Here is a 20321-nt window from a genome sequence, read left to right on the forward strand (position 1 = left end):
GAGGGGAAACTGGGAAAGGAGAAATTTACATGTAAATAAAGAAAATATCTAATAAAAAAATTTTAAAATAAGGGTTAATAGCCACGTTTTTAAGGAACTCAACTCAGTAGCAAGAAAGAGCTCATTTAAATGGACAAAGACAGACATTTCTCAAAAGAAGACATATTGCTGACTGACCGATGTAAGTAAAGGTGGTCAGCATCCCTAGCACTAGAGAAATGCAAATGAAGCCCTCAGTGTGACACTGCTCAGTGTGACCCTGCTCAGTGTGACACTGCTTCACATATGTTGTCAACTTGACACAACAAGAATCACTTGGACCTGGAGTCTCAATGAAGGATTGTCCAGATTAGGTTGGCCTATGGGATTGCTTTGACCACATTAGTTGAAATGGAAAGACCTGTCCAGTGTAAGCAGCATCATTCTCTGGGCGAGGAATCCTGACAATGTAAGAGTGGAGAAAACAAACTGAACACTAGTATGCGTGTATTAATTCATTGTTTGCTCTCGACTGTGAGTAACGTGGCTATTTCTCAAAATGATGGTGGTAACCTGGAATTGTCAGGCAAAAACAAAACAAAAAACATCAAACAACATCACAGAAACAGGAAATTAAACTAAGATAATGACTATTATAGAAAGAAGAAAGATAACGAAAAGGCAAAGAGGTGGAAAAAGGAAAACCCTGTGCACTGTTGGTAAAAATATAAATAATACAACCAGTACAGAAAGAAGTTTGGATGCTCCTCAGAAAACCAGAACTGCCACTTGCTTCAGCAATCCTGCCACTGACCGGATGTTCAAAGAAAATGGAACCAGCACAGAGAGGAAGTCTGTATTCTCTTGTCCAGTGCAGCACTACTCACTAACAAAGACGTGGAGTAACCTAAATGCATGCCCATGGATTGGATTCGTAAAGATAATGTTCACACAGTGGAAGATCACTCAGTGATAAAGAAAAATAAGCTGGCCATCTGAGACAGCATGGATAAGCTTGAGGATGGCACACTAGGTAAGATAAAGCAGACCCAGAAGGACCAGGCCTGTCTTTGCCTGGAAAATCTAAAAGTCAGCAGTGGGTGATTGCTAGGTGTCTGGAGGCAGGAGGCAGGTATCAAAGAGACAACGTTACACTGATTTGGAATAGACAGCAGTGTGACTCTAGTTAGCAATATTGTAGACTTGCAATTTGGAAAGAGTATGTCTTAAGGGTTCTCATCACACACAATCAGAGGCATGATTTACATATTTATTTTGTTGAAACAGGGTCTCAAGTAGCTCAGGCTCACCTCAAATGTGCTATGTAGCTGAGGCTATGGCTCAAATGTGCTATGTAGCTGAGGCTATGCCTCAAATGTGCTGTGTAGCTGAGGCTATGCTTAATCTTTGGATCCCTCAGCCTCCATCTCCCAAGTGCGTGGATCGGAGGCTTGTGCAACATCTCCTAGCTCCTATATGTTAATTGTCTTAACTGTGGGGCCTATGCTGCATTGTTTAAGTATGTAATGAATGAAGTTGGACACTATGGTGAGGGGACCGTCCAGCGGGCCCTCACTCCGTGGGTGATCTCGGACTGGAGGATAATTGAGTACCTGTGGAAATAAGCAGGTGGCGGAAGAGACAAAGGAAACCACACCAAGTAGATGTATCAAGGTGTCACTTTACTTAGGGGAGAACTGAGTTTATATAACCAGAGGCAGGATCGAGACCAAGGGGAAATCGAAAGTACCCAATCTTAACATAAACACTAGACCGGAGGAGGAATCTTGAAAAGAAAGTCTGACAGGCTTTGATCTGCGGCAGTCCAGCATCTTCTCCACAGGAGGCATCCGCAGCCCTGGATCAGGTGCCATTTTGCTTTCGACTCTTGAGGCAAAGGGGGAGGGAGCCCACATTTCACCCTCTCTCATTAAAAACAATGCAGGGTAATAGGACATTCTCTCGACACATCTGCATGGGAATCACAGCCGGTGTGTTAAGATACTCTCTGGCTCCGCTCCCTCAGGCACATTTTGCACAGCGGAAAACCGGGCTACAATACGTCTGTAACACAGACAGCCACTGGGCATGTGCTTGCCTGGGAAAACATCACAACCAGAGGAAATGTTGCCTTCTTGCACCATCCTTCCATGCAAAATGCCAAGTCTCGTCCACAAACACCTGCAAAAGTCTGAAAGCTGTTAATACTTTCTGAAGCCAGCTGACGAATCTCTGTCAGCCAGGCCCTGGAACTGGCGGCTGGAGCCAGGAGGCAGGGACGCAGTGGACTCCGTGGAGCTGGCAGCAGTCCTTTTGTTCGCTAGGACTCTAACCGGCTGTTCCCTAGCCGGTTGCCAGGGAACAGGTCTCAGGAATCTCAGTGGTAAGCCAGGCGGCTTCAGGATGTCGCCTGTCTGCTTACAGAATGTAAACAAGGACATGAACGAACTTTTGCTCCAGGTGAGCCAGGTTTATTTGCCTCTGCTTTGTCGGGAGAAAGCAGATTTCTGAATCAAATGGGAAAAACACGTTCAAAACTGGCAGGGAAAAAACCTGTCAGCCTTAGAACAAAAGAGAACGAGAGAAAAAAGGAAAAGGAAAAACTTTCCAAACTTTCTGAAATTGCCTGTTTAAGGCAGCAGCCGATCTGAATCAATCTGTCGTACCAATCTTTCTGGAAGCCATCGCGCTTCCTCCACGGTTGGGAAAACACGCACGCAGACAGAACCTCTGCCCCAAACCAAAACCGGGTCCAGACCATGCCACGTATTGGTGATCGGGTCCCTCCAAAGCACCATAGCGTGGGAATTTATGGATTCAGGATGCCAATGTCGGTCTGCTGCAGATCGATTTTTAACATCGGTCTGCAGAAAGTTCAAAATGAAAAGGACAAATGCAAGGTGTGCCTTTGGAGATCTCTGGGGGAAAAGACTCCCTCCCTTGGTCTTAAAAAGCCAATTTTTGATCATACGATGAGCGTGTTCAACAATACCTTGACCCATAGGATTATATGGAATGCTGGTCTTGTGAACAATGCCAAAATCTTTGCAAAAGGAAGAAAAATTTTTTCCAGTGTAAGTTGTCTGTTTTAATTGTTTTGGGCAAACCAATAGCACTGAAAGCTTGTAAACAATGATCAATAACATTTTTAGAGGCTTCTCCTGTTTGCAGGGAAGCAAAAATAAATCCTGAACAATTATCAATGCAGACATGTATATAATTAAGCTTTCCAAATTCTGCATAATGTGTTATATCCATTTGCCAGATACTATTAGGTACCAGCCCTCTGGGGTTTACCCCCAAATGTGGGACTGGAGATAAAATAACACATTTAGGGCACTGTTTAACGATCATTCTTGCTTGTTCTCTGGAAATTTTATGTTTGAGCCTCAGAGTCTGGCTGGATAAGTGAAACTTCTCATGATCCCATTTAGCTAAGGCCACAGGATCTGAGGCTAAGATCTCTCCTATAAGAGCTCTGTCAGTGATGCCATTGCCTCTGGCTAATGGTCCTGGCAGGCCAGAATGAGCCCTAATATGACCAATATAGAATTGATTTTTACGTGCAAGAATGATATTTTGTAACTGAGCAAATAAAGCTCCTGCTGGCATGTCTAGCTTAAAATTGCCAGCTGTTTCAAGCAATGGCAAGCTATTGAAGATGTAGAAGCTGTCAGTGAATAAATTAAATGCATCAGACACAGCTTCAAAGACCTTTAAAACCGCCATTAATTCAGCCAATTGAGCGGAGAGACCAGGAGTACTTATAATCACCTGTTTACCATTAATGAGATATCCAGCTCTTTCCTTAGAGGTGCCATCAGTAAATACCACAAGGGCATTGTCTATTGGCTTCCAAGCCGTTACCTTTGGAAAGATAACTTCATGCATATTTAAAAACTTTATTAACTTATCTTGAGAATAATGGTTATCTATAGTTCCTTGAAACCCAATTTGAGCCAGTAGCCAATCTGCACTGTGCAGTTTAAGCCAAGAGTCCTGTTCCACAGTAAAAGGTTGAATAATAACATCTGGCTCCTTGCCAAAGTAAGTTAATGCTTGTTTCCTACCTAGCATTATCATCTATCCAACAGCTTCATAATATGGCACGATATTACGTTTAGGACACATCCTTGAATGGATCCACAAAATAGGTGCCTTCTGCCACAACAATGCCATAGGAGCATGACTAGTATTGAAAACTAATAAATGCAAAGGTAAAGAATAATTTATGTAAGTAATGAATTGATTCTCAATAGCCCTTTCCACCTGCTGTAAAGCAGATATTCCTTCTTTAGTTAAGGATCTAGGAGAATTTGGATCAGAATTACCTCTAAGAATATCAAATGAGGGCTTCAGGTCTCCTGTGGTAAGTTTTAGGTAGGGACAAAGCCAATTAATATCACCCAATAATTTTTGAAAATCATTTAAGGTTTTCAATTGGTCTCTACATATAACTATCTTTTGAGGAATAACAGCTTGATCCGTAAGTGTAAAACCTAGATAACTATATGGATCTTGAGTCTGTACCTTCTCTGGGGCAATTTGTAACCCTTTCTCATTAAAGGCAACTTGTAAATCTTTAAAGCAAGAAATTACATCTTGGGAAACTTTTCCAGCAATCAAGATATCATCTGTATAGTGGGCAATGTAAATCAGTGGCCATTTCTTTCTCATAGGTTCTATTACTTGCGCCACAAATTTCTGGCATAGCATGCGGCTATTTGCCCTCCCTTGGGGAAGAACAATCCACTCAACATTCTCATGGGTCCCTTAAAATTCACAGATGGAATACTTAAGGCAAATCTCTCACAATCCTCAGGGTGCGAAGGGATAGTAAAGAAGCAATCTTTTAAATCCAAAACTATTTTGTAAAATCCTTTTGGAATTGCCACAGGAGATGGCAATCCAGTTTGTAAAGTTCCCAGTAAAATCATCATACATTCATTAACCTTCCTTAAATCTTGCAACAATCTCCATTTACCTGATTTTTTCTTAATCACAAAAATAGGCGTGTTCCAAGGAGAATTTGATTCCCTCAGATGACCTGCTTCTAACTGCTCCTGCACTAGCACTGAAGCTGCTTCTATTTTCTCTTGAGATGGAGACCACTGATCAACCCACACAGGAGTATTATTAATCCACTTGATTTTATCTGCATGGGGCACAGGAAAGACAGTGGCTGCTATGGAAAATGTGTCAGATTTTTATCATCATGATAAGGCTTATGGCCTCTGTATATTTCAGTGTCCCTCTTGGACTCCTGTCTATAAGCCAGTTCATTAGAGCTACATAATACTAGCCCCATCTGTGATAACAGATCTCTCCCCCACAGAGTGACAGGGAGGTTAGGCACAACATATGGTTGAAATTGTCCTGAGTTACCTTTCTCATCCCTCCAGGTTAGTAGCTTCGAGCTTTGTTTTGGATTGCTAGCATATCCAATCCCTTGGAGGTGAGAAACAGACTCAGTCAGAGACCAGGTTAAGGGCCAGTTCTGAGCTCTACTAACGGTCACATCCGTTCTGGTGCCCACCAGCCCTTTAAAACATTTTCCTTCAATAATCAGTTTCAAATAAGGCCTTTTATTCGTGATAGACTGCATCCAAAAAATTTCAGGAGCACCAGAGCAACTCTGTCCTGTCTCATTAGCAATAGCCTTAGAGGACATAGGAACCAAGATAAGTTGGGCAATCTTTTCATAGGCAGGTACAAAGATGATTCCATGTGGTGAAGATGCCACAATCTTTATTTCTCCTAGATAATTCCGATCAATAGCGCCTGGATAAATTTGCAACCCATCTACAGCAACACTACCTCTGCCAATCACAAATCCCCAAGTCTCTGGAGGTAATGGACCATAAACTCCAGTAGACAGAATCTTAATTCCCATTTCTGGGGTTAATACTGTGTGCCATGTGGAGAATAATTCCACTCCTGCGCGTTCAGATAAAGATCTTCCTGAATTGGCAGTCTCTGGGCCCCCTGCACTGCCTTCTGGTTCCAATAAGGGGCCTGGGGCGGGACCCTGTACCCATTTTTTGACTGAGTATTGCCTTGAGAATCCTTCTTAGATCTTTTCTCTATGGTCCAATGTTTCCCTTTCTTGCTCTGATCACCCATTTTCTGTCTAGCACCTGCTTGCTGCTTTCCCGCACTTCCTGCCCTTTCAGGACATTCGCGCTTAAAGTGATTAAAGCTTCCACATTTAAAGCACCTTTTGTGATCTTGCCTGTATGCCAAGCCCTTTGGGACAGGTGCCTCCTGCACCGCGGCTGCAACTGCTGAACTTGGATTAAATGCAGGTCCCATGTTGACACAGAGATGAATATAGCCAGAGATATCTGTCTGGCCTTTGTGGGGCAGCAAGATCGATCTGCACATTGCATTAGCGTTTTCAAAGGCCAATTGCATAATCAGAGGCCCCTCTGTATAGGAGCTTCCCAGCGTTCTGCTCTCTCTTGCAACCTGGCCACGAAATTCTGAAAAGGCTTCTCTGGACCCTGCCGGACACTGGTCAAACTCATCCCATCTTCTCCTTTAGCTGGGAGCTTACACCAGGCCCTGCAGGCCTCGTAGCGATCTGATTAAGGGCTCCAATGGGGTAATCTATCTGCTGAATGCCTCCTTCAAACGAGCCCTTCCCAACAATCATTTCCAGAGTCCAATCTAGATTGTCCATCTGGACATTCTGCATGGCAATTTTTCCGCTAAGTTCCCGCCATTCAGAAATCCGTAACAGGTAATCGGCAGAGGACAGCACTGCTTTGCACAGCGTTTTCCACTCCTGAGGTATTAACCCATAGTCTATGATATTGTTAATTAAGGCCTGAGTGAATGGAGAGCTGGGACCATATTTTTCTACAGCTCCCTTTAATTCTTTAATGAACTTAACATCAAAAACTTGATAATATCTATGCATATCGTCATTCTGACCTCTGCGATCCACAGCCGGATAAGCCAGTGAGCGTGAATCACCCTGCCCAGAACCTTGGGCCCTGGGACACACTTCCTCTTCCGCTCTCAGATAGCTGTCCTTCTCTTTGCCTGCCTGAAATTTAATTCCTCTGATTTCATCAATTAACTCTCCTATCTTGGTCTCGAATTCCTTTCGAACTGGACGAGACCCACTTTGAAAATGCTCCCTAGTCTTGGAGGGCGCAATCTTATAGTAAGCACACTGCCTTCTGTTACGAAATGCAGCACGTTTGGTTCTCGTAGAAGGTTGAGTCTCCTCAGCCACCATACTGACTGAGTCAGTAGAGCTTTGACTGCTGGAATCAGAAGAGGTTTGGCTCTCTTCACTATCCATAGAGCTGGAGTCAAGAGAATCTTGACCTTCCTTGGCCGTAGAGTAAGATTCGGCTGGTGAACTGTAGCCTGTCAGCTCTGATGCCGTAAGGCTGATGTACCTTCCTGAAAGCTCTCCCTTCTGCTTGGTTTTCTCATTAGCCTTTAAAATATCCAAAACCATCCCCAAAGGCAGAGGGGAAATCCCTCCACTTTATTTTTTTCCAGTGCTTTTCCTACCTTTTCTCACGATTTTAAATCTATCCGACTCATGCCTTCTATCCATGGACAAAAGGCCTCAACCAACTCCGATAACTCTCTCAATGCAGAAAATCTTACCCTTACTCCTTTTGTCTCCAGAAGCCTTCCCACGTTCCGGATGCTGTCTTAGAGGTCTGTGCACCCATGCTTAACCTACCACCAAAAAATTCCCCTAGGCCCCTTAAGGTATTGGGCGAATACCTATGTTCCTGCCTAGAATTCCCGTAGTCTCACACGGATTCCCCGTCAGCGCTAACCCAATCTTACCATGAGAATGACTACATTAATCCTTTCTTCCTTAATAAACCAGAGCTCTGCATCCGGCGGTGGGGTGCCTCAATTAATTTCTCCCGTGTCCAAGGTCCACATGGGCGCCATATGAGGGGGACCATCCAGCAGGCCCTCACTCCGTGGGTGATCTCGGACTGGAGGATAATTGAGTACCTGTGGAAATAAGCGGGTGGGGGAACAGACAAAAGAAACCACACCAAGTAGATGTATCAAGGTGTCACTTTACTTAGGGGAGAACTGAGTTTATATAACCAGAGGCAGGATCGAGACCAAGGGGAAATTGAAAGTAACCAATCTTAACATAAACACTAGACCGGAGGAGGAATCTTGAAAAGAAAGTCTGACAGGCTTTGATCTGCGGCAGTCCAGCATCTTCTCCACAGGAGGCATCCGCAGCCCTGGATCAGGCACTATTTTGTTTAGCTTTCGACTCTTAAGGCAAAGGGGGAGGGAACCCACACTATGGATTTTTATGCTTTTTATGTCCCCACCTTTTCTCAGTCCTTGGCAATTGCCATTATTTTTATCTCTAATGAATTTTATTACTTTTAAGTGTTTTGAATGTATTAAATATTTTCTTTCTGAGATGGGCTTGTTTCACTCAGCACAGTACCTACAGTTCACCCACATGTGTTAGAAGTTGCCCACAGAGGCCAGAAGATGGCATCAGATCCCTTAGAACTGGAGTTACAGATGCTTGTGAGCCATGATGTGCATGCTGGGAATCGAACCCAGGTCCTCTGGAAGTAGCCAGTGCTCTGAACCAATGAGCTATCTCTCCAACCTCCTAATTCTTAATATATTTTTTTAAATGAGCTACTGTTGCCTTCATACTGGACTTGGACCTAGTAACAATCTTAGGTCATATACTCTTTATTGTATTTATTAATTTGGTGAGCTTATTTAGAATATGCTTCACTATTCAGCATTGGATGATACTATGAAAGAAATTTTATCTACTAAATAAGTCGATATTCCTGCCTAAAAAGAAAAAGAGTCTAATAACAAAATGACCTGGAAGGCTGGGAGATGGCTCAGTTGGTCAAGTGCTTACTGAACAAGCATAAGGCTACATAGGTACCCCTAGCACTAGGGGACATGGGGCTTACAGGGGATACCAGGTCCTCATGAGAGACTCTATCTTAAAAACTGAGGTAGAAGATGACTGGGAACATAGCTCAGTGGTAGAACACTTGCCTACCATGTGAGGTCCTAAGTTCAACTTCCGGCACTGAAAAAGATGTCAATTTCCAAGGAATAACACCCAAGTGGACATCTGGCCCCTGTGCACATGTGGATACACACAAATATTTTACAAGTAATTCAGTGCTGAAATTTCTTGGTTTATTTCCTTGGTCTTAGTGTGGCTTTTTAATACCTAATTTCTAGATTCAGATCCTTATGCATTTCCATTGAGATGTCTGATAGAAAACTCAAATAGCTCCTGCTCTTCCATTCCAGAACCTTCTTTATTTACATCTTTCCTGATAATGGCAATTTTATTTTTTACTTAAGCCCCAAATCCCTGATACCTCTCTCTTGTATACTCCACATCCAGTCCGTTGGTGAATTCTGTTGCTTGTACCCCTAATTACACCTTTATCCAGCAGCTTCTCATCTCGCTTACTGCCTCTATAGACCAGTACTGTTACTAGCATCTAAGTCTTTTTGTTGTTGTTGTTGTTTGCTTTTGGTTTTGTTTTTGGTTTTTTGAGACAGGGTTTCTTTGTGTAGTCCTGGTTGTCCTGGAACTCTGTAGACCAGGCTGGCCTCAAACTCAGAAATCTGCCTGACTCTGTCTCCCAAGCATCTAAGTCATTACTGTCCTCTTATACCGTTCTTTCCACTTCCATCCTGTCCAGCCACCCCACCCCCTTCTTTCCTCCCATCAATGTTACTCTCAGCATAGTAGCCACAGTGACTTGATCCAGTTAAAATACAGCTGGTATCATTCCTCTCTCTTCAAAATTTCCAGCCACACTCACCTTGCTTTCCCTCCAGCATCAACAATGCTCTTTCCCCAGTGTGTCTTCACTTGCTGTCCTCATGCTAGACTCGTCTGCCTTGGGTGTTCAAAAGGGCTCAGCTCCTTTTTGGTATCATTTGTCTCAGATAACATCTGAGAAAGGTCTACTCTGTTGGCCTTATTTAAAGTAAATCGCACAGTTTTACTGTCATCTTGATCTATCATTCTTCAGCAGTATTTATCTGATCCTCACATTTTGTTACTGATTTTTTTCTTTAATTTTATTATTGCATATGTGTGTGCATGATGACACACACTGTGGCATATAAGTAGAATTCAAGTGACCATTTCCTGGAGTCATCTCTCTCCTTCCACCTTTACATGGTGTGGTGGTTTGGATAAAAAGCTTCGCAGGCATTCATTTGCTCATATGCTTGAGTACTTGGTCTCTGGTTGGTGGAACTGCTTGGGAAGGATTAGGCAGTGTCTCCTTGTTGTAGTGGATAGAGTGGAAATGAGGTTTCAGAGAAACTCAGGCCAGTCCCAGTCATTCCCAGTGCGCCTCTCTGACTCCTACTTGCAGTTTGAGATGTGATTCCTCAGTGGTCCTGCCACCATGCCTTTGCTCTACCATCATATATACTCTAACACTCTGAAACTGTAAGCTCAAGTCAGTGCTTCCTTTGATAAGTTGCCTTGGTCATGGTGTTTTGTCACATCAACAGAAACCCAACTAAGACATAAAGGGTCTGGACGGGTATCCAACCGAATGCAGCAAGCTTAGTGGCAAGCTCCTTTAGCTGCAGGGCCATGTCACCAGCCCACCATTGCTAGACCTTTTCTCCTCCTGCAGGGGTATAAGCTCCACAGTAAGAGATGTTTACTGTTGTTTCCTTGTGCTATGTTTACCACCACATCCATCTTTAATAAATATTTTAAACAAATTCCAATAATGGTGTTTAGAAAAAAGACCACTTTCCTGATAATTAGCATGTAGTAAACTAAATATTTGAGACAAAGTAATAAGTTTTGAGCTAGGTGTGTATTCGTAAAACCTCTACCACAACCAGGAAAATCAGTGTATCACCATCATGCCTTCTTGTGTCTGACACCTGTAATTCCAGCATTGGAAAGCTGAGGCAGAAGAATTGATACAAGTTTGAGTCTAAGTAGGACTACATAGCAAGACCCTATCTCAAGAAACAAACTGGGTGAAGTGGCCATACGTATAACTCCAAAACATGGAACAAAGAGGCTTGAGGACCAGTGTTTAAGGTCATCTTTTGCTACATGATGAGTTCAGCACTAGCCTGAGCTTCACTGAGACCCCATGTCCCCAAAATGAAGAAGTTTCTTTATATTTCTCTGCAATTGCTTCTTGCCTTCCTGCATAGCCATGCCTAACACTATGCATTGCATAGCTTGCATTTCCAGAAATATGTGTAAATAGAACCAATGATGTACAGTACTTTCATCTAGCCCCTTTCGTTCAGTGTATTAATTTCAGATTTTCCATGTCATCTGTATCGGTAGTTTCTTCTTTCTTGTTCTGTGCTGTGGTTTGGATGTAGTTTGTACTCTAGAAGTTACCACATATTGATTCTCACTATGGCAGGGTTTGGAGATGGGGAAACCTTTAAGAAAGAGGAGTCTGGTAGCAGATAGTAGAATCATTGGGGGTACTCTTTTTCTTTTTTTAATGCAGTACCAGTAGTGGGTATTTTGTTATAGCAGTGAAAGTCAAACTGTAGTGACATATTCACACATTAACAGATGTTTGAGTTGTTTCCAGTTTGGGGCTATAAACAAAATTGTTATCAATGTTTGTATACAATATATATCATTGCCAGACTTATGCACATCTGAAAATGGTCAGAGAGCTTGCAGGAGTCAGTCTTTTATTTCCACCACATGAGTCTAGGGGATTGAACTTAAGTTGTCAGGGTTGGTGGCCAGCAGCTTTACACACCTGGCCTTCTTGTTGGCCCATCACCTTTTATGATGATGATGATGATGATGATGATGATGATGATGATGCATATACACACAATAATAATAAATTTTAAAGGGATTTTGTAGTTTATATCTGTAATTGTGTCAAAATATGTGTAACTTAGAGAAAGCTGGTATTTTAATAATATTCATTTTCATAATACATAAATGTAGTGCACAAATACCATATTATTTGTGAGGATTGAAAAATACCAAAATCCATGGGTGTTCCTCTCTCGTGTAGAATATCTAAGTATTTTGCAAATAGCCCCTCACATCCTTTCACCTTCTTTAAGTAACCTCTGCATTACTTGTAACGCCAAAGGCAGTATGGGTAGGATGTATATAGGATAAACAGTTGTCACGCTATGCTGCTTACAGACAAAGGGAAAGAAGTCTGCATATTCAGTACAGGCAGTGTTTATAATCAGTTGTCTAGTATTTCTATCTAATGTAGTTTGTTTGCTTGAAACTGCAGTTGGGGAACATGAAGATATTGAGGGCTGAACATGCATCTCTTCATTTACTTAGACTTTCTGAAATTCTTTTTAAGAAGGCTTTGTGATTTGTACATTTTTCATAACTCAGAATTATCTCTAAATATTACATTTTATGCCACTAAAGATGGTATTTTAAAATTATAATTTCCAGTTAATTGTTGAGTATCTAGAATACAGCTGATTTTCATATACTGTCCTCATACTCTGAAATCTTACGAAGTTCATTCTTTGGTTCTAGTGATTTTATTTATTTTTTATTTTTTTTTCATTCTACATTTTTAAATTACTTTTATTATTTTTTAAAATCCATCATTGCCTCCCTCCTGGTCCACCCTCCCACAGTTCCTCATCCCATTCCTCCCCCTGTCTTGAAGAAGATGCCCCCCATTACCAGGCCTCCCCACTCCTTGGGGCCTCAGGTCTCTTGAGAGTTAGGCACATCTCCCACTGTGGCCAGACCAAGCAGTCCTCTGCTGTATATGTGTCAGGGCATCCATACCCGCTAGCATATGCTACCTGGTTGGTGGCTCAGTGTCTGAGAGATCTCGGAGGTCCAGCTTAGTTGAGACTGCTGGTCTTCCTATGGGGTCACCCTCCTCCTCAGCTTCTTCCAGCCTTTCCCTAATTCAACCACAGGGGTCCCTGACTTAAGTCTCATGAATGAGTGTATCTGTTTCTGTCTCAGTCAGCTGCTTGTTGGGCCTCTCAGAGGGCAGCCATACTAGGATCCTGTCTATATACACGCCATAGCGTCAGAAATATTGTCACACTTTGGAGCCTCTTGAGATGTATCCCAAGTTGGACCGGTCACTGGATTGCCTTTTCCTCAGTCTCTTCTCCGTTTCTGTCCCTACAGTTCTTTTAGACAGGAACAATTCTAGGTCAGAGTTTTTGACTGTGGGATGGCAACCCCATCCTGTCTTTCTACTGGTGGTAGACTCTACAAGTTCCCTCTCCCCACTATTGGGCATTTCGTCTAAGGATCCTTCCATTGGGTCCTGAGAATCTCTCAACTCCCAGGTCTCTGGTATATTCTAGAGAATATACCACCTCCCCCCATCCCAAGGTTTCGTATTTCCACTCATTCTGCTGGTCCTCAGGGTTTCTCTTCTGTCTTCCCTCCCCCATATCTGATCATGTTCTCCTTTTCCCTCCCTCCTCCCCTCTCCTCCCCAGGTTCCTCCCTTCCTCTGCCTCCCTTCTGCTTGATAACCTTCTTGAGTTCTGTGGATTGAACTCAATTTTAGGTATTTTATACTTTTTTTGTGGCTAATATCCACTTATTAGTGAGTACATACTATACATGCCCTTTTGGGTCTGAGTTACCTCACTCAGGATGATATTTTCTAGTTTCATCCATTTGCCTGCAAAACTCATGATGTACTCATTCTTAATAACTGAATAGTATTCCACATTCTGTATCCATTCTTCCATTGTGGGATATCTGGGTTGTTTCCAGATTCTGTCTATCACAGATAAGGCCACCATGAACATAGTAGAGCATGTGTCTATGTGGTATGGTGAGCATCTTTTGGGTATATGCCCAAGAGTGGTATATCTGGGTCTTCACATAGATCTATTTCCAATTTTCTGAAGAATCTTCAGATAATTTCCTGAATATGTGGTCATTTCTTCTATAAATTTTCACTTCTTCCTATCTGGATGTCTTTGGTTTCTTTTTATTGCTTTATCACATTGGCTGGAATTACAAGTAATTTGTGACTGATGAGAGTGTGTCCCTACCAATAGAAAAGCAATTGGCATGTTATGACCTGGAATTTGCTAATAAATACCCCTCATCGTGTTGTAACAAAGTTCCTTTCTGGGACTAGTGTGCTGAAAAGCATTTAAGAATGTGTTTGGACTTTCCAGCACTGGTTCTGCAGTGACTGACTGACGAACTGACTGACTGACTGACTGACTGGCTGTATGGGTATCTTTGAACACATTAATTACTGATGTTGACATGACCTGGTTCCCTGGAGCACACTGCTCTTGATGTATATGTGCTTCTCTAGGATTTTGTGTCTGTTTTCATGAGCAGTATTGTTTTGCATTTTATTGTAATTTCTTTGTTTTAATTTCTTAGCCATGTCAGTCACTTAGAATGGACTCTGCTCATCTGTAAAGCTCCCTGTACCTGTTTTTTTTTTCCATAATAAACTAATGGGCTTATTTCTTCAGTAGTTTATATCTTATGAGGAAGTTTTAAAAATCTACTCCAAAAACTCAGATCTATTAGCACGGATGTTTTAATTCCCCTTTTGATATTTACATATTCTGAGTCCTTCTATTATTTAATTTCATTTAATTTTTGATACAGGGCCTTGCTGTGTAGCCCAAGATGAGTTCAAACTCACAATCCTCCCGAATCTGCCTCCTGAGTGCTGAGGTTAGAGTCATTTGCCACTCTGCTCAGTTCTTATTCTCTTTTAGTATCTGTCCTGTCTATTCTGATTTCTCATTTGAAATGTTGGTATGTTGTGCCCTTTTGCTTTTTGCTTATCAGCTTAACTAGAATGTAATCAGTTTGCTTGTCCTTCAAAGACTCAGCTTTGGGTTTTGGTGGTTCTCTTGTCATCATTATTTCCTTTCTCCTGAATTAGGTTTGACTGGCTCCTCTTTTCCTGCAGCCTTCTTAAATATTGCTTCCACGATCCCCATGATCACATGATGTTGTTACTATAGTTTGAATGTGAGCATCCCTCTAAAATCCCCACATGGGAACCTAGAACCCAATGTGATTGTATTCAGAAGTGAGTATCTGGGGGAAGAGATTGAACATAAACACTCCACCCTCATGGGAAGGTTTGATGCTCTTATAAAAGAAGCTGAATGTAATATCCTTATACTTTTTTGTCTTTCTCTTCCCTGCCTCTGTGAATGTACAGATTTATTTCCTTCGGAGAATAAAGCAGAAACAACAGAAAACACAGATGTCTCTGAAAAGAAGTCAAAGGCGACCTCTGAATCTGCCAATATAGCCCCTGAAAATACTATAGGTAAGCTGCTCCTTTTTATAAACTCCCTAACCTGTGATATCCTTTTATAGCCTTGGGAAGAGATAGTGACTGCTGTGGATTCATTTTCATTTATTTCAACATCTTTTCTAATTTCCCTTATTTTAATAAAACATTAAAAATACATTACATTTGAACTTATTTACCATATGTGTATGTTGGGTATGAGTGTGCACGCCCCACAGCATGCACGTGACATCCAGGAGACAACCCATGGAAGCTGGTTCTCTTCTTCCATCTTAGGTACTCTGGGGGTTGAACTGAGGCTGTCAGAGTTGGCTAATGTAATAAGGTGGCCCATACAAGTTCTTATTCACGTTTCAGACAGCTAAAGTATTTAGTTCTTCAGAATCCTTCTGCCTTTTCAGATCTTGTGCCTACTTTGGGGAACCATAAGGTTATTACACTGATGTACTTCCCCAGAGGAAGAGCACAGACTACACCATGCTTCCTACCCACTTGAGTTCTTGTTGCACAGAACCACTTTGAGACCTTGCCATGAAACATCCAAACAGTTATGCTGCAGCTCTGCACACTCAACTATGAAGCCACAGGAGGCATTTGGACAGCTCAGAGAAGTCCCAAACAAACAGCCACATGGCACCTCCTGCTGCCCTGAAGGCAATGAGATAACCCAGACCTGAAAGGCTCTGTCCTCCAGAGTCCTCACAAGATAACCAAGCAGACCTTCCTGAATGGCATGTGCAACACTCCTTCCCCTTTGAGGAGCAGCTGAGCATCCTGCTCTCAGCTTAGCCTATTGCTGCCTGTGCAGGTTAGCATGGGAAAGCCGTAACATCAGTTTATGGAGCCTTGGATACTAATATCCCCCCTGTCTCTGTATCTGAGCTGACACTACAATAACAACATCTTCATCCCAGGCTGAGATGGGATGTCCCATGTCTTTGCTAATATTGATTACAGCCAAGGAAGGGAGACAGGCACTAAGCCAAAGTATCTACAATAGACTAATCAATGAAACCCATTTTCTACAGATGCCACAATTATAGGCCAGATTTAATAGCACACGGGTCTAGGCTGAGTTGGCACTGACCTGGCGTTTAATTTCACCTAATAGTTTAATGGTGAGAATGAGTTCGAATGAGATGAAAGCAGCGGTATTAGACATAAAAAAGCTACTTCTAACAAAAGGAATCAGGGTTGAAAAGGATGCATTAAAAAAAATCTCGCAGATGAGATAGAAATTCACTGCCCATGTCTCCAAGAAGAAAAAGAGCTAGATAAAAAGGCTTGGGAAAAAATCGAGAGAGCTCTGAGAAATAATAGGGCAAAAAGATTTATTCTCCGCCTTTGGGGACTTCTAGAGGAAATTTTAGAAGAAAAACAGACAGAGTCAGAAAGTGAATGGAGCTCTCGAAGCAGATACAGAAAGCCAAGAGAATCAGAATGCTTTTTCAGAAAGCAAATCTACTAGGTCTCAGGGAAAGGAGCGGCATTTCTACACGTTACCTACTCCCTCTAGGTCCACTAGGACAGGAGAAAAGGCTCGGAGAGATTTGCAGTTAAGTAAACTGGAGTTTGAAATCAAGTTACAGGAATTGACTAATGAGTTGGATGAATTAAAGGCAGTATCAGGAAAAAGAAAGGACAGCCATCTGGAGACAGGCCGTGCGTCTTCAGAGAGAGCAAATTATCAAGCTTGTGAAAATGGGCAGGACACTTCGGGAGTGCTAGTGTTTCCGGTAATGGAATGACTTCATCAGCAGAATGAAAGACATAGACAATATCAGACCTTGGAATTTAAGGTGATCAAAGATCTAGGGAAAGCAGTGGCTCAATATGGTCTAAACACCCCATATACGCAGGCACTTTTGGACAATATTACAGAGTTATATTTAACTCCTCAAGATTGGAGAACCTTATCAGTGTAAGGCCACACTGATAACAGGGAATTTTCTGCTTTGGAACTCAGAATGGCGAGAGATCAGCAAAAAGAGGGCGGCACAGAACGCTCAGACAGGCAACCCAGAATGGGATTTGGACATGCTGATGGGTGAAGGGCAGTATCAAGGAAATGCTAGACAGATTTATTATCCTCCTGGGGTATATACACAAGTTGCGATAGCAACAAGAAAGTCTTGGATTCAATTACCTACCCAAGGTGAGGTTAGTCGAAGCCTATCTGGCATCCAACAAGGTCCAGAGGAGCCTTTCCAAAATTTTGTAGCCAGGTTACAACAAGCCACGAAAAGAACCCTTGAAAAATCTCATACAGACAGTCTGCTTATTACATAGCTGGCCTATGAAAATGCTAACGCAGTGTGCAGAGCAGCTATTCGGGCCATACAAGGGTCGAGTGGATTTATTTGAATATATTCGCCTTTGTGCAGATATCGGACCTTTCTATAATCAAGGTTTGGCTGTGACGGCTGTATTGCAGGGAACTTCAGGTGAAGAGATCCTAGGGAAAAGGCAGAAAAATAGATGATGTTTCACATGTGGAAGTATAAATCATTTTAAAAATGATTGCCCTAGGAAAAAAGGAGCCGCAAACGGGCAGCAGTCAGGTGCTGCCCCGAGGGTCTGTCCTCATTGCAAGAGAGAGAAGCATTGGGCCAAAAATTGTAGATTTAAAAAAGACTTTCAAGATAATACCTGGTCGAGAAACAGGTGGAGGGGCCAGCCCCGGGCCCCCCTTTTAAAGCAACAGGCAGCATACGGGGCCACAAGCCAACCACCCAGCCAAGAAGATACGTCTTGGAAAATTTCAGGGCAACCTCAGGAAGTTCAGGAGTGGACCTGTATTCCACTTGCCAACAATACTAGCGCCAGAAATGGGAGTTCAAACTCTGCCCACTGGAGTTTCTGAGCCTTTGACCACAGAGACTTGGGGATTTATTATTAGAAGATGTAGCTCAGCTGTGGATGGATTGCAGATCTATTCAGGTGCTATTGACCGAGATTATCAGGAGAGATTAAGATCATGACTTCCTCACGTAGTGGTGTTATTACAGTACCTGCTTATCAAAAGATTGCTCAACTTATCTTAGTCCCTCTGTATCCAATGCTTTCTAGTTCTGTTAATAATGAGGAAGGACAGAGTTGTTTTGATTCTCCTGATGTATACTGGGCACAATCTATCACTAATAAAAGACCTAATCTTAAATTGATTATTGAAGGAAAAAGTTTTGAAGGTTTAATAGATACTAGAGCTGATGTAACTATTATCAAAGGTCAGAACTGGCCCTCAACTTGGGCTCTGACTGAGTCCATAATTCATCCCCAAGGGATTGGCTATGCCAATAACCCAAATAGAAGCTCTAAGCTTCTAACCTAGAGGGATGAGGAAGGTAATTCAGGGCAGATCCAACCATATGTTATGTCTAACCTCCCGGTTACTCTGTGGGAGAGAGATCTGTTGTCACAGATGGGCATTGTCCTGTGCAGCCCTAATAAACTAGCTAAAAAGCAGAGGTTAAAATAGGAAGTTAAAACATCTGGAGGCCCTAAGCCTCATTCTGATAGTAAAGGTTCAAAATATTTTCTGTAATGACTACGGTCTTGCCTATACCCCATGCAGGTAAAATTCAGTGGATTTAATAATATTCCAGTGTGGGTTGATCAGTGGTCTTTATCTCAAGAAAAGATAGAAGCTGCTTCCTTGTTAGTGCAGGAACAATTAGAAGCAAGACATCTGAGGGAATTGAATTCCCCATGGAACATACCTATATTTGTGATAAAGAAAAAAAATCAAATAAATGAAGACTAATTCAAGATCTGAGGAAGGTTAATGAAACTATGATGGTAATGGGAACATTACAAGCAAGATTGCCATCACCAGTAGCAATTCCAAAAAGATTTTACAAGATAGTTATGGATTTAAAGGACTGTTTCTTTACAATCCCTTTGCACTCTGAAGATTGTGAGAGGTTTGCTTTCAGTCTTCCATCTGTAAATTTTAAGGAACCTATGAAAATATATCAATGGATGGTCCTTCCTCAAGGCATGGCTAATAGTCCAGTATTATGCCAAAAATTTGTAGCACAAGTCATTGATCCTATAAGAAGGAAATGGCCAATGATATATATTGCCCACTTCACAGATGATGTCTTAATAGTGGAAAAAGTTCCTCAAGATGTGCTTTTATGTTATAAAGATTTACAGGTTCCCTTTAATGAGAGGGGACTTACAGATAGCCCCAGAGAAAGTGCAAACTCAACATCTGTATAATTATCTAGGCTTTACACTTACGGATCATACTGTTATTCCTCAAAAGATAGTTATTCGTAGAGACAAATTGAAAACCTTAAATGATTTTCAGAAATTATTAGGTGATATCAATTGGCTTCGTCCCTATCTAAAACTCACTACAAGAGACTTAAAGCCCTTATTTGATATTCTTAGAGGTAATTCTGATCCAAATTCTCCTAGATCTTTAACTAAAGAAGGAATATCCGCTTTTCAGCAGGTAGAAAAAGCTATTGAGAATCAATTCATTACTTACATAGATTATTCTAGACACAACCAGGATCACAGGAGGGACATGCTCCAGTCATATTTAGCCAGGGCAGGTAGCACTAGAGATAACCAGATGGCAAGGCAAGCCTTATAACATAAGCAACAGAAACCAAGGTTACTTGGCATCATCAGAACCCAATTCTCCCACCATAGCTAGTCCTGCACACACCATCACACTGGAAAAGCAAGATTCAGATCTAAAATCACTTCTCATGATGATGATACAGGACTTTAAGAAAGACATAAATAACTCCCTCAAAGAAATATAGGAGAACACAGGTAAACAGCTAGAAGCCCTTAAAGAGGAAACATAATGCTTTGATAGAACAAGCAATAAGAATTGAGTTTACAAGTTTATTATCAGTTTTTCTAGTAAATGCTGACCATGATACCCAGGAAATGTGACAACCCTGCTACTAAGCTGGGGGAGACCCTGTATGCTCAACTTGTCTTCGCCATAGGTACGTGGGTTCATTTCTGGGTCTTCAATTAGGTTCCATTGATCTACCTGCCTGTCACTATGCCAATACCATGCAGTTTTTA

The 20321-nt window shown here is 41.9% G+C and overlaps 1 protein-coding gene across 1 annotated transcript in view; it reads left to right on the forward strand.

The window, feature by feature from the left end:
• The window catches only part of Gdpd4 (glycerophosphodiester phosphodiesterase domain containing 4), a 152810-nt gene that overhangs the window by 124876 nt on the left and 7613 nt on the right, over positions 1-20321 (forward strand). Inside the window, exon 17 of the mRNA XM_031387437.1 lies at positions 15171-15281. Within this exon, the coding sequence (XP_031243297.1) occupies positions 15171-15281 (111 nt within the window). The remainder of the gene's footprint in view (positions 1-15170; positions 15282-20321) is intronic.

The sequence above is a fragment of the Mastomys coucha genome, unplaced genomic scaffold (assembly GCF_008632895.1).
Source record: "Mastomys coucha isolate ucsf_1 unplaced genomic scaffold, UCSF_Mcou_1 pScaffold21, whole genome shotgun sequence".
Lineage (NCBI taxonomy): Eukaryota > Metazoa > Chordata > Mammalia > Rodentia > Muridae > Mastomys > Mastomys coucha.